The following is a 14,474-nucleotide window of genomic DNA, read 5'->3' on the forward strand; positions in this document are numbered from 1 at the left end:
AGACACAGAAGTAAGTCATTCAACCATTGATGTGCTCTGCCAATCAATGCAATCATGCCTAATCTAATCATTCACAACACCACCTTCCTACCTTTTCCCTATATCCCTTGATTCTTTCATTGATTAAAAATCTGTATGTCTCAACCTTGAAAGTACTTAACGACACAACCTATACAGTCCTCTGCAGGAAAAGGAATTCCACAGATTCGCTGCCCTCTAAGTCAAAAGCATCCTTCTTTTCTCTATCTTAAATGGGTGACCACTTACTCAGAAATTATGCTCTCTGGTCATAGACTCTTCCTCAAGGGAAAACAACCTCTTGGCGTTTTCCTTTGCAAGTCCCTTAAGAATCGTGTGTCTCGATAAGGTTGCCTCTCATTCTTCTATATTGAGTAGAGGCCCAATGTACTCAACCTATAATGACTTGAAAGAAGGAAGTGAATGTATTATAGAGTAAGACAGTCCCTCCATGCCTCGATCAACCGAGTGAACTGGGCCTGGACTGCTTCCAATGCCATTATCTGTTTCCTTGTATGAGTGGACCAGAACTGTTCACAGTATTGTAGGTGTGGTCTAACTAACTATTGTTTTTTAACAAGACTTCCTTCTTTTTATCAAAAACAGAAGTTGGTGGAGAAACTCAACTTGAAATGTTAGCTCTACGTTTTCTCCACATATGCTGCCAGCCCTCTTGTGTTTGACCAGCAATTTCTGTTTTTGTTTCAGATTTCTGGATCCACAGGTTTATTTTCCTATTTTTATATTCCATTCCCTTTGAAGTGAAGGTCATCACTCAATTTGCTTTTCCTATTACCTGCTGAACTTGAATAGTTGCTTTTGTGTTTTATGGCAAAGATTCCCAGTTCCATTTGTGCTCCAGCTTTAGAACGTAGAACAGTACAGCACAGTACAGGCAGTTTGGCATTCCATGTTGTGCCAGCCTTTTATCCTACTCTAAGATCAAACTAACCTACATACCCTTCATTGTACTAAGTTCCATGTGCCTATCCAAGAGTCACTTAAATGTCCCATCTGCAGTCTTTCTCAATTTAATTATATTTAACTCCTCTATTCTTCCAGCTACGGTGCATCATCTCACATTTTCTCACAATATATTCTGTCTGCCATGGTTTTGTCCACTAGTTTAAACTGTCAATATCTCTCGGCAGACTCTGTGTCATCCTCACCACTTTCTTTCCTGCCCACTTTTATGTCACCAGAAAATTTTGCAAGAGTGGATTCACTTCCATCTTCAAAGTTATTAACATATATTGTAAATAATTGTGCCCCCATAACTGATCCCTGTGATACTGCACTAATTGAAGTTGCCATTCTGAAAATGCCCCCTTATCGCAACTCCCTTACTTCAGTTTGTAGTTCCCTCACAGACTCTGTGTGAAGCTGAAGTTAGAACAATCAGAGGGTTACTATTGTACTGAGGTCTCCTGAATTGAAAACAAATGGATCCAATTTGTCAGGATTTGGTGTCTTTAAACAAAAACACTGTCTCATATGCATGGGGTAGTTTCACTTGCTTTTGTAAACTGTGAACAACTTCTAGCACATTCTCCCTTTATCCATTTTCCTCATTTTCAGCCCACATTTCCAAAATTAAAGGAATATGTGTCATTACAATTTTAATTTTTGAAGAGTGCCTTGATTCAGGGAAGATTCCACTGGAATAGAAAAGAGCAAACTCCTTTATTTACAAAAAGGAAGACAGAAAGCTGGAAACGAAAGGCCAGTTAGCTTAACACCTGTCACAACGAAGACAGTAGAAACTGTTATCAAAGGTCTTATGACTGGGCACTCTGAAAAATTAAGGTTAGTCAGGCAGAGTCAACGTTTGAAAAGGTACCAAGTGAAAGATAATGGAAAACAAAAGCTTGTGGTGTTGCATTAACATATGGTAGACTGGACAGAAGATCAGCTGTCTAGGCAGCAGAGAGTAGTCAGAAAAGGGTATTTTTCTGTTTGGCAAGATCTAATAGTCATATTAATGATGTGGATGAAGGGATGGATGGTATGGAAGTTAATTTGCTGATGACACAAAGGTGGGTAGGAAGGTAACTGGTGAAGAAGACATTGAGGCTACAGAGGGATGTTGCCAAGTTTTTATGGGAATATTTTTTTATTTATTCATGAGATGAAAGCATTAATGGCTAGGCCATCATTTTTTGCATGTTCCTAATTACCCAGAGGGCAGTTAAAAGACAACCACATAGCTGTGGTCTGGAGTCATGTGTAGGCCAGACTAGGTAAGGAAGGCAGTCTCCTTCCTTAATGGATAATAGCGAAGTAGGTTGTTTTTCTCCCTCAACATTTGACAATGGTTTAATGGTCATCATTAGACTCCTAATTCCAGATTTCTATTGAATTCAAAATTCACTACCTGCCTCCACAGGATTTGAACCCCGGTCCTCAGAGGCCAACAATAATACTATAGAGTCATAGAGATGTACAGCATGGAAACAGACCCTTCGGTCCAATCTGTCCATGCCGACCAGAAATCCCAACCTAATCTAGTCCCACCTGCCAGCACCCGGCCCATATCCCTCCAAACCCTTCCCATTCATATACCCATCCAAATGCCTCTTAAATGTTGCAATTGTACCAGCCTCCACCATTTCCACTGGCAGCTCATTCCATATACGTACCACCCTCTGCGTGAAAAAGTTGCCCCTTAGGTCTCTTTTATATTTTTCCCCTCTCACCCTAAACCTATGCCCTCTAGTTCTGGACTCCCCGATCCCAGGGAAAAGATTGTCTATTTATCCTATCCATGCCCCTCATAATTTTGTAAACCTCTATAAGGTCACCCCTCAGCCTCTGACGCTCCAGGGTAAACAGCCCCAACCTATTCAGCCTCTCCCTCTAGCTCAAATCCTCCAACCCTGGCAAAATCCTTGTAAATCTTTTCTGAACCCTTTCAAGTTTCACAACATCTTTCCGATAGGAAGGAGACCAGAATTGCATGCAATATTCCAACAGTGGCCTAACCAATGTCCTGTACAGCCGCAAAATGACCTCCCAACTCCTGTACTCAGTACTCTGACCAATAAAGGAAAGCATACCAATGCCTTCTTCACTATCCTATCTACCTGCGACTGCACTTTCAAGGAGCTATGAACCTGCACTCCAAGGTCCCTTTGTTCAGCAACACTCTCTAGGACCTTACCATTAAGTGTATAAGTCCTGCTAAGATTTGCTTTCCCAAAATGCAGCACCTCGCATTTATCTGAATTAAACTCCATCTGCCACTTCTCAGCCCATTGGCCCACCTGGTCCAGATCCTGTTGTAATCTGAGGTAACCCTCTTCACTGTCCACGACACGTCCAATTTTGGTGTAATCTGCAAACTTACCTCTTATGCTCGCATCCAAATCATTTATGTAAATGACAAAAAGTAGAGGACCCAGCACTGATCCTTGTGGCACTCCACTGGTCACAGGCCTCCAGTCTGAAAAACAACCCTCCACCACCACCTTCTGTCTTCTACCTTTGAGCCGCCTCTTTCCCAATTTAATCCTGATAAGTGTGAGATGATGCTTTTTAAGGGGTCTTATAAGGGAAGGATATACACAATGAATGGTAGGCCCTCAGGACGTTCTGAGGAACAAAGGGACCTTGGTGTATAAGTCCATAGATCCTTGAAGATGTCAGTGCAGGTAGATTGTGTGGTGAAGGCGGCATAAAGGATGCTTGCCTTCATTAGCTGGGGCATAGAATATAGGAGCAAGGAAGGCTTGCTACAACTGATGAAACATTGGTTAGGGCACAGCTGGAATATTGTGTGCAGTTCTGGTCTCCACACTATCTGAATGATGTAATTGCGCTGTAGAGCGTGAAGAGGAGATTCACCATGATGTTGTCTGATATGAGAGGTGTCTGTTTTGAGGACAGGCGGTATAGGTTGGGTTTGTTTTCCTTGGAACAGAGGAGGCTGAGGGTGGATCTGATAGAGGTATACATAATTATTAGAGGTATGGACAGCTTAGGTTGTGAAACATCTCTTCTTTATGACAGTCATCATAGAATCGTACAATCCTCCCACCCTGCCTCCTGTAAAAATATTATCCCTTGCTCCCAATTCCTCCGCCACATCTGCTCCCAGGAGGGCCAATTCCACCATAGAACATCCCAGATGGCCGCCTTCTTCAAGGACTGCAATTTCCCCTCCCACATAGTCAATGATGCCCTCCAGTGCATCTCCTCCACTTTCCGCACCTCCGCCCTTGAACCTCACTTCTCCAATTGCAACAACAACAGAATTTCCCTGGTCCTCACCTTCCATTCCAACCAACTACTGGATATAATGCATCATCCTCTGCCATTTCCGCCACCTACAAACAGACCCCACTACCAGGGACATATTTTCCACCCCACCCCATCTGCATTCCGCAGAGACCATTCCCTCCGCGACTCCCTTGTTAAATCCACGCCTCCTCTCCACCCAATCCATCCTTCACTCCCGGAACCTTCCCATACCACCTCAAGAAGTGCTAAACCTGCGCCCACACCTCCCCCCTCACCTCAGTCCAAGGCCCCAAAGGATCCTATCAGATCCAACAAAGATTTTCCTGTACCTCCACACGTCATCTACTGTGCCGATTGCTCTCGATGTGGTCTCCTCTACATTGGGGAGACAGGATGCTAACTTACAGAATGTTTCAGAAAACATCTCTGGGATACACTCACTAAACAACCCAACCGCCCTGTGGCTGAACACTTCAACTCCCCCTCTCACTTTGTCAAGGGCATGCAAGTCTTCTTCCACCGCCAAACCTTAGCCACCCGACGCCTGGAGGAAGAACACATCATCTTCCGCTCCGGGACCCTCCAACCACAGGGGGTCAATTGTCAATTTCACCGATTTCCTCATCTCCCCCACCTTATCCTAGTCCCAGCCTTCCAATTGGGCACCACTCTCTTGAACGGTCCTACCTGTCCATCTTCCTTCCCATCTATCTGCTCCACCGTCCACTCCAACTTATCAGCACCACCTCCCACCTTCATCTACCTATCGCATTCCCAGCTACCTTTCCCCCCCATTCCCAGTCCCCTCCTATTTATCTCTCAGCCCCTTTGGGCCCCCTTCATTCCTGATGAAGAGCTTATGCTCGAAACGTAGACTCTCCTGCTCCTCGGCTGCTGCCTGAACTGCTGTGCTTTTCCAGCACCATACTTTCTCACAGTGTGGAAACGGGCGATTAGGCCCATCAAGTCCACACCGACCCTCCAAAGAGTAACTCCCCAGACCCATTTCCCTACCCTATTACTCCACATTTACCCCTAACCAATACAAAGGAGCCAAGGCCATCTTGCATGGTGATCAGGAAGCAATTCCACGATTCTGCAAGGCCTGCCTATTGCTAGTTACATTACAGGCAAAATTAGAGGCAGAAATCAGAAGGCTGAGAAACAAAGAAATCATCAAACCATAGAGTTTGCAGATTGGGTGGCGCCAGTTGTTCTGATGGTGAGCTATTGATAGGTTTGCCTTTTGTGGGAATTTTAAACAACCAGGTAAACTGCTTTTCACAGCTGGATAAATACCCAATCCCTCGCATAGAGGATTCATTCATAAAGCCGGAAGGGAGGCAGTCTTCACAAATGTGGACATGAACGATACGTATTTGTAATTGTAGTTAGATGAGAATCCCAGAAATATGCTTCAGTTAATACCCATAAGAGTTTGTATACAAGACTGCCCATTTGGGGTGTTATCAGTGTGTGCAATTTTATAGCAGACAATGGTGAACCTTTTACGAGGTCTAACCCAAGTCACCATGTATCTAGATGACATGCTAATAATAGAGAAGTCCAATAAGGACCACTTTGAGAACTTGGATGTAGTCATTAGGTGTTTCTCCCAGGCAGGCATACGCCTTAGAAGGAAAAAAATTGTGTTTAGGTACTGCAAGTGACTTACTTTGACTACAGAGTCAACAAGACTGATATGTACCTATTAGAAGAGAAAGCAAGGGCCATCGAAGGTCCCCCTGCTCCCACGTCTGTACCAGACCATAGGTCTTTCGTTGGGCTGATGAATTATTATGGAAAGTTCACACACAACCTGGCCTCCATTCTGATTCCTGAAGAAGGGCTCATGCCCGAAACGTTGATTCTCCTGTTCCCTGGATGCTGCCTGACCTGCTGCGCTTTTCCAGCAACACATTTTCAGCTCTGATCTCCAGCATCTGCAGTCCTCACTTTCTCCTCCATCCTGGTACTTTGGTATCAACAATTAAAAAGGGTCAGCATTGACAATGGTCACATGGCCAAATCATAGCTTTCAGGGAAGTGAAGAAACATTTCCTAAGTTGTTAGCACACCGCGGTGAAGCAAGATCTGGTAATGACACAATTTGGAGATGTCGGTGTTGGACTGGGGTGTACAAAGTTGAAAATCAATGACTGCAGATGCTGGAAACCAGATTCTGGATCAGTGGTGCTGGAAGAGCACAGCAATTCAGGCAGCATCCGAGGACAGGCAAAATCGACGTTTCGGGCAAAAGCCGAAGGGCTTTTGCCCGAAACGTCGTTTTTGCCTGTCCTCGGATGCTGCCTGAATTGCTGTGCTCTTCCAGCACCACTGATCCAGAAAGTTGAAAATCAGACAACCCAAGGCTATAGTCCAACAGGTTTATTTGGAAGCACTAGCTTTCAGAGTGCTGCTCCTTCATCAGGTGGTTGTGGAGTACAAGATCATATTTCCCAATCTTACAATCTTGTACTCCACAACCACCTGATGAAGGAGCAGCACTCTGAAAGCTAGTGCTTCCAAATAAACCTGTTGGACTATAGCCTGGGGTTGTCTGATTTTTAACTTGGTATTGACATATGATATTGGAATAGTATGGCATTGGAATAGTAATAGTTCATGGTGGCCCCATGAAGAGGAATGCCCAATCGCCAGTGCATCCAGCTTTGGCTAATGCAGAGCATAAATACGCACAGATAGAGAAGGGAGGTTTGGTGGTCATATCTGGAGTCAGGAAGTTCCTCCAACACTTTTGTGGATATAAATTTGTAATAGTAATGGACCACAAACTCCTGCTAGACCTGCTTAAAGAGGACAAGGCAGGGCCGCCCATAGCTTCAGGCCAGATTCAGTGGTGGGCTCTAATATTAAGTGTGTGTAATTGCAAGTTGGAACACCATCCAGGAGGCCAACTATCGAATGCAGATGCATTGAGCCATCTCCAGCTGGCAGATACATTGCTGGTGGAACTGCCACTGAAACAGCCCACAATGGTTTTAAAGTTTCTGGGAAACCTTGCAGTCACAGCAGGCAATGTCAGAGTTTGGGTGGAGAAAGATCCTGCCCTGGCAAACCGAAACAGCTGGTGGTGATAGGGGAAGCCAAAGCACCATCACAACTAAAATTGAAACATTTTTGGACCCGGAGACACCAGATTACATTGAAGAATGGTATATTGTTATCGGGAGCAAGAGTGATTGTCCAAGCAAATGTCACCGCCAGCTACTGGCTGAACTGCACCAGGGTTATCCAGAGGTTTCCAAAATGAAGATGTTGGCAAGAGGTTATGCCTGGTGGCCAGGATTGATTGCAGATGTAGCTGTGCTGGTGGGGCAGTGCCCAGAGTGCCAACAAAAATTAACGCCAGCAGCTCCTCACATTTGTGAGAATGGCCAGGTAAACCCTGGACTCAGTTGCACGTCGACTGTGCCAGCCCTTTCATGGGCTCAATGTTCTTAGTCATTGGGGATACCCATTCAAGATGGCTAGACGTGCATAGATTTCATTCATCAAACACCGGGATAATGATTAGAAAAAACTGAGCACATCCTTTGCAAGACACGGATTCCCAGAAGTGCTGGCCACAGATAACAGACCATCCTTTATCAGCAAGGAATTTGAGTATTTCCAAAAGTCAGATGATATTCATCATGTCATCCAATGGTCTGGCAGAAGCGGCAGTCCAAACTTTGAAGGCAGGCTTAAAGAAACAGCCTACAGCTTCACTAGATACCAAACTGTCCAGATTCCTGTTTGATTATCAGATCATTCCTCATGCAACTACAGGGATAACTCCAGCTGAGTTGCTAATGGGGAGAAGACTCCACACCAAGTTAAATCTGATGTTTCCGCACCTTAGGTGGTTGGGGGCTGGGGTTGGTGGGGGGGAGGTGGTGGAGGATGAAACAGTATCAGTAATGCCAATTTCAGACACAAGACTCTGCTGAGTGAGACAGGCAGTTTACTTCAGGAAACAAAGTTTGGTATAAGGGACTATGGGAATGGCCCTGTGTGGGTAAGAAGCACGTTGACACGAGGTCAGGTCCAGTGATGTATAAAGTTTGGGTAGGTGCGATGGTCCTGAGTAAGCATGTGGAATGTGAAACTGCAAACTCGCAAATGGTGCGGAAGCGAAGCTGACAGATATAAACAGGAGTGTCAGAGGTTCGGTTCACTCTGAAAACTGGCTTTGAGGGACCTGAATCAGTGTCAAGGATTCCCCACATGTAAATAAAAGGTGACTTGGTAACTGGAAACTGGCCTCTCTGAAGTTATTTCAGTTTGTATTAAGACAGAGCCTCATTTAAGCAGGTAGTCAAAATGTTCTTTCCAATGAGCACTGACTTATTCCATGGTGAACTCCCCTCCATGCTTGTCTCTTAACAGATTAGGGCCTTGCACCATAGGTGGTCTTGACGGTACTGAAGCAGCTTCACACCATTGGTGTCTGTTAATTATGTGATCTCTGGTGCTGTTTCTATCCACCATTTATGCATTACATTGTGAGTATGTGTTGCATCACTGCCTTCAGTTGCCTGGAGAACTCTGCTTTTGTCTTGAGGTGTGGCGAAGTTTCCAGTCCGTGAAAGCTCTGCAGTTGTGCTCAGGTCCCTTTTTTATTCATTCATGGGATTTGGACATCACTACCTGCCAGCATTTATTGTCCCTCTCTAGTTGCCCTTGAGAAGGTGTGGTTAGCTGCCTTTTTGAATTGCTGGGATCACGTAGGGTATCACTTATTCAAATAATCATAATTGGGCGCAGAGAAATAAAGGAAACTTTACAGGTCCTAGTTGCAACGGGTTGTGGGGTTGACCAGGCCCAACGGATACACTGTAGTCCCTGGTGGATGGAGGTTGCCGATGAGGTGCTAACTGAGAGGGCTACCTTGGTGAGATTTTAAGGCCTTTAATGTCAATTTATTTAGCTCAGTTGGCTGGACAACTGGTTTGTGATGCAGAGTAATGCAAACAGCATGGGTTCAATTCCTAAACCAGGTGAGGTCACCATGAAGGCCCAGCCTTTTCAACCTTGCCCTTTGTCTGAGGTTAAGTAATTCCACAGTTAAACTCACCACCAACTGTGAACTCTCTCTCTCTCTCTCTCTCTCTCTCTCTCTCGAATACGTAACATTCCTCTGGGACTATGCAAACTCCTATTTTTCAGTTTCTTGCAACATGACATCTGTGTCCTCTGCTGTTCGGGGACCAGGCTGATGAGATGGTACATCAGTCAGTCCAGCAGCCATCAGTGCCTATCAGTGTGTAGGTAATGTGGGAATGCTTGAACAGTGGTGTACTTGAGATAGTGCCAGTCCTTGGACTTTGAGTGTCATTGTCTCACTGGCGGGACAGTATCCTGCTCCTCAGATGCTGCCTGACCTGCTGTGCTTTTCCAGCACCACTCTAATCAGGGACTCTGATCTCCAGCATCTGCAGTCCTCACTTTCGCCTAGTATATAGCCTTTGCCAAGGTTAGATTCTCGACAGTCTGATAGCAGCAGGAATCATTTAATAAGAAAAATGCACTGTTCTAAAAGTACAGGCATCAACTAGGATTGGAGCTAGATTCAACTAAACCGTGTTGAACTGTACATATTGTACCTTTGTTACGATTACTCATCTTGTAATACCTGTCAGTCTTGCTATGTTGTTCATGCTATGATTTGCTGGTTACCTGAATAACAGCTAACATAATTCTGCTCACTCTTCTCTCGTACTTTTCCTTCCTTCCTTCCCCCACCCAATCTAACTGAAATCTTCTCTAATCTAAGGTGCCCTTCGCAAACTTGCCGGATTTGAAGAATAAGAAGCTGGGAGAGAGATTCTGTGTTACCCTTGCTCCATCTTTGTTTGCAATTGAAATTGTGGCAAATCTGATTAAAAATCCTGTTACAAACAAGGCAGAGAGTAAGTTGGAAGCATCTGTAAGATTACAAAATTGATTCCTTCAATCCAGTATCAACTATTTACAATGTAAATCTCAAGCAATCCTGCATTCATCACTGCACTCTTGATCATTGATTTTGTTTCTATATTCCCTTTCTGTATGAAGGAGACAAAACTTTCAGGAGAAATTAGTTGCCACTTGTGGTTCAGTAGTGGACCACTCACTTCTGAGTAAGGAGGTTTCTGTTCAATTCTCATTCTCGAGATTTGAGCCTATAGTCGAGTTGGCACAGTAGCTCAGCGGTTAGCACTGCTGACTCACAATGCCAGGCACCTGTGTTCAGCTCCACCCTGTGGCCCCTGTCTGTGTGGGGTTTGCACGTGGGTACTCTGATCTCCTCCCACAGTCCAAAGATGTACAGGTTAGATAGACTGGCAATGCTAAATTACCCCTAATGTCCAGGGATGTGCAGGCTCGGTACATTAGCCATGGGAAATGCAGGGTTATAGGGATGGGATAAGGGGTGGATCTGGGAAGGATGCTCTTCAGAGGGTCAGTGTGGATTCGATGGGCTGAATGGTCTGCTTCCACACTGTAGGAATTGTATGATTCTGTAGCACAGGCTGACATTCCACTGCAGCATTACCACACTGCTGATGGTGCCCCTTTTAGATCAGTCATTGCATCTTCGGTGCATGTAGAAGATCCTGACGTGTTATTTTGAAAATGGTCATGGGAGTTTTCCCCCAGTATCCTAACAGCTGTAAGGTGTAGTAATTGTTATGAAATTGCTTCCATTTTTTTTTGTTGAGCAATTGATGAGTTTTAAAACAGTGAAAATTTATTCATTCATTTGTTCAAGCTCACTAACATTCAACACTGGAGCCCCCTCAGGGTGCGTACTCAGCCCTCTACTGTACTCATTTTAGACCCATGACTGAGTCACCAAATACCAGGCTAATGCTCATTATTACAAGTTCGCTGATGACACCACCATAATTGGTAAAATCTCAGATGGCAACGAAACAGACCACAGACGGGAGGTGAAAGACCTGGAAAAATGGTGCACTGAGAACAACCTAGCTCTCAATGCCAGCAAAACCAAGGAACTCATTATTGACTTTCGGCAGGATGTTACTCATGCCCTCCTACACGTTAACAGCACAGAGGTGGAACGAGTGGAGAGTGTCAAGCTCCTGGGAGTGGTCATCCACAACAAGTTTTCTTGGACTCTTCATGTGGATGCACTGGTTACAATGTCCCAACAACGTCTCTTCTTCCTCAGGCAGCTGAGGACATTTGGCATGATGGTGAATACCCTTACCAACTTTTATAGGGACGCCATCGAGAGCATTCTGTCTGGATGTATCACTACCTGGTGTGGCAACTGTACCATTCAAGATCGGAGGCGGTTACAGAGAGTGGGGAACTCGGCCCGGACAATCACAAAGGCCAACCTCCCATCTATAGAATCCATCTACCAGGCCCACTGTCAAGGAAAGGCCGCCAGCATTCTCAAAGATCCATCCCACCCTGGCAATGTTTTTCTACAACCTCTACCATCAGGGAGAAGGTACAGAAGCCTGAACACACGCACCAGCTGGTTTCAAAACAGTTTCTACCCAACTGTTGTTAGAATACTGAATGGACTCTCAAACTCTTAACATTCACCTGTACCTGTGTTTTTGTGTTTGTTGCCGTTTACCTATTATTTACTATCTATGCTACTTAACTCTGTGATCTACCTGTATCGCTCGCAAGACAAAGCTTTTCACTGTGCCTCGGTACATGTGACAATAAATTCAATTCAATTCAATTCACTCGAAAGACTGAGCTTTTATGGACCTTTTTTTAAAGTCACTGAAAGTACACCAGGTTTTTTCAAAGACACTTGCAGGCAGTCATTTATATTAAGGTGGAGCTGGCAAGGTAAAGTCATTTAGAATGATACATTTTTATACTGTCATTGGGTGTTATTAAACTTTACATCTTTATTGAATAAGTCTTGATTTAATCATAAACCAGTTGTTCGGTTGTTTATTAAAGAAGCCTGGTTGGTGGCTTTTTATTATGAAATTGATAGATTGGTATGTGTTATAGGCAATGCCAGTAAGCTAACTGCTTGGAATGTTTGAATTTATGGCTGTCAGAAGTTGTGGCTATTTGATACTATTTGGAGTTCAGTTCATTTGAGATCGGAGAGAAATTATCAAGTCCTCATCATCCACCTGCTTTGGAAGATCTTCTGAGAATCCAATGCAAGGGATGGAAATTAGTAGCTGTTCTCCTGAGAAGCTTCTGGAAGACTTCCTCTCCACATTGAGATCTGATTGAAGTTTTCAAAATCATGAGCTTGCTGGACGTAGTAGATAGGTTGAAGCTGTTTCTGCTTGTAAAAGGAACAAGCACCAGAGGGCATTGATTTAAAGTGACTTGCAAACACAGCTCGATTGCTGTGAAGAGAACCTTCCTTGCACAGAGAGTTGTTAGTGTGTGGAGTGCACTGCCTGGAACTGTGGTGGAGGCAGGCTCAATTGAAATATTTAGGAAGACGTTGGATGGTTTCTTTTTGGATTGTAATGGTGTGCAAAGATATGGGAAAAAGGCAGGAAATTGGCACAAGGTAATAAAACCGGACCAGATAATAGAACTGAATACCTCCTCCTGCACTGTAATAATTCTATGATTCTTCGGAATGAGCAGCTTCTGAAAGGATTCCAGTGCTACCATCTGTGGTATGCAAAGTTGGAAAATTTCAATCTTGTCCTTTGTTTGTTCAGAAATTAACAATTATTTGGCCAAATATTACTTTTCGTGTAGTTCCTACCTGCAGAGAGAATATATTTTTAATTTTTCTGTTAACAAGAGGCATGTGTGAGATTATTTAGGTTATAGTTTTATACTATAATATTCTACATTATATGTTAATATGTTTTACATTTTTATTGAATAAGTGTTGTTTAATCATAAATTAATTGTTCTGTTATTTATTAAAGAAATCTGGTTAGTGGATTTGTATTCCAAAATGGATAGATTAGTGTAAATTGGTCATAAATTTAAATTTAGATTCTGACCAGTGGAGTATGAGAAAAAGACAGTGCACTTGCACCACATTGGTCTTTAAAAAGTAGTCTATTATCTATTTAATCTGAATCAGGTGTTTGATATATTTCCCATTCAGCAGACTTCCTCCTTCTCTTTGTGTCTTAGGACCTGTTACAACAATGGGTATGCTGGAGCAGATGGGTGGATCTCACCAGGAACTGTGTGGGCTACAGAATCTGGGACTCATGGACACTGTGAATCACCTTGTCAACTGTACATCCACAAATACCATTGTTGCCAGATCTCCGTACTTCATTCCACCATTCAAGCAGGCATGTATTTTAGATTAGATTACATTACAGTGTGGAAACAGGCCCTTCGGCCCAACAAGTCCACACCGCCCCGCCGAAGCGCAACCCACCCATACCCCTACCTCTACATCTACCCCTTACCTAACACAACGGGCAATTTAGCCTGGCCAATTCACCTGACCCTGCACATCTTTGGACTGTGGGAGGAAACCGGAGCACCCGGAGGAAACCCACGCAGACACGGGGAGAACGTGCAAACTCCACACAGTCAGTCGCCTGAGGCGGGAATTGAACCCGGGTCTCTGGCGCTGTGAGGCAGCAGTGCTAACCACTGGGCCACCGTGCCGCCCACGGTATCTTCATGGAAGCTACATAGCTGCCCTCAAGCTGGTCCTCGCCACAAAGCTTGTAACAGTATTACTGAGTTGTACAAATTTGTTCAGAGAACCGTGTGATTTTGGAATGCCTTATGATCTCACTCTGATTAAACATTCAATACAAATCTATACTGGTGAAGCTTCTCAGTAGATTCTTCCTCAAACCAGGGTGTAGCTGTCTGTGAGAGTGTAGCCTGACTATACAGACTGGGAGCATGACTCTGGGTCACTGACACTGCTGTTCCTGAGATACATTTGAATACTGTTCAGATAGAAACAAATAATAAAGCTCTAAATTTGATCTGCAACACTTGAAGGTAGTTTTAGACGTTTGAGTAGATGCAAAGTTGATGCATTAATAAAGATCATTAAAGGCAATGAAAAGAAGTTAAAAATCACACACCAGATTATAGTCCAACAGGTTGGACTATAAAATAAAATAACCTGTTGGACTATAACCTGGTGTGTGATTTTTAACTTTGTACACCCCAGTCCAACACTGGCATCTCCAAATAATGAAAAGAAGAGTAGAAACGTTGGTTAAAAATTAGTCTTTATTCACTTAGTTAGGTGTCAGCTGTGGCTAAGT

At 43.9% G+C, this 14,474-nt stretch overlaps 1 protein-coding gene across 1 annotated transcript in view; it reads left to right on the forward strand.

Moving 5' to 3' along the window:
• LOC122564642 (uncharacterized) overlaps window positions 1–14,474 on the forward strand; it is a 609,322-nt gene that overhangs the window by 74,234 nt on the left and 520,614 nt on the right. Inside the window, exons 11-12 of the mRNA XM_087998559.1 lie at window positions 10,037–10,172; window positions 13,363–13,529. Of these exons, the coding sequence (XP_087854685.1) occupies window positions 10,037–10,172; window positions 13,363–13,529 (303 nt within the window). The remainder of the gene's footprint in view (window positions 1–10,036; window positions 10,173–13,362; window positions 13,530–14,474) is intronic.

Source organism: Chiloscyllium plagiosum, unplaced genomic scaffold, assembly GCF_037043375.1.
Source record: "Chiloscyllium plagiosum isolate Xiang-an unplaced genomic scaffold, Cpla_swu_hap1 HiC_scaffold_21, whole genome shotgun sequence".
NCBI classification, from domain to species: Eukaryota; Metazoa; Chordata; class Chondrichthyes; order Orectolobiformes; family Hemiscylliidae; genus Chiloscyllium; species Chiloscyllium plagiosum.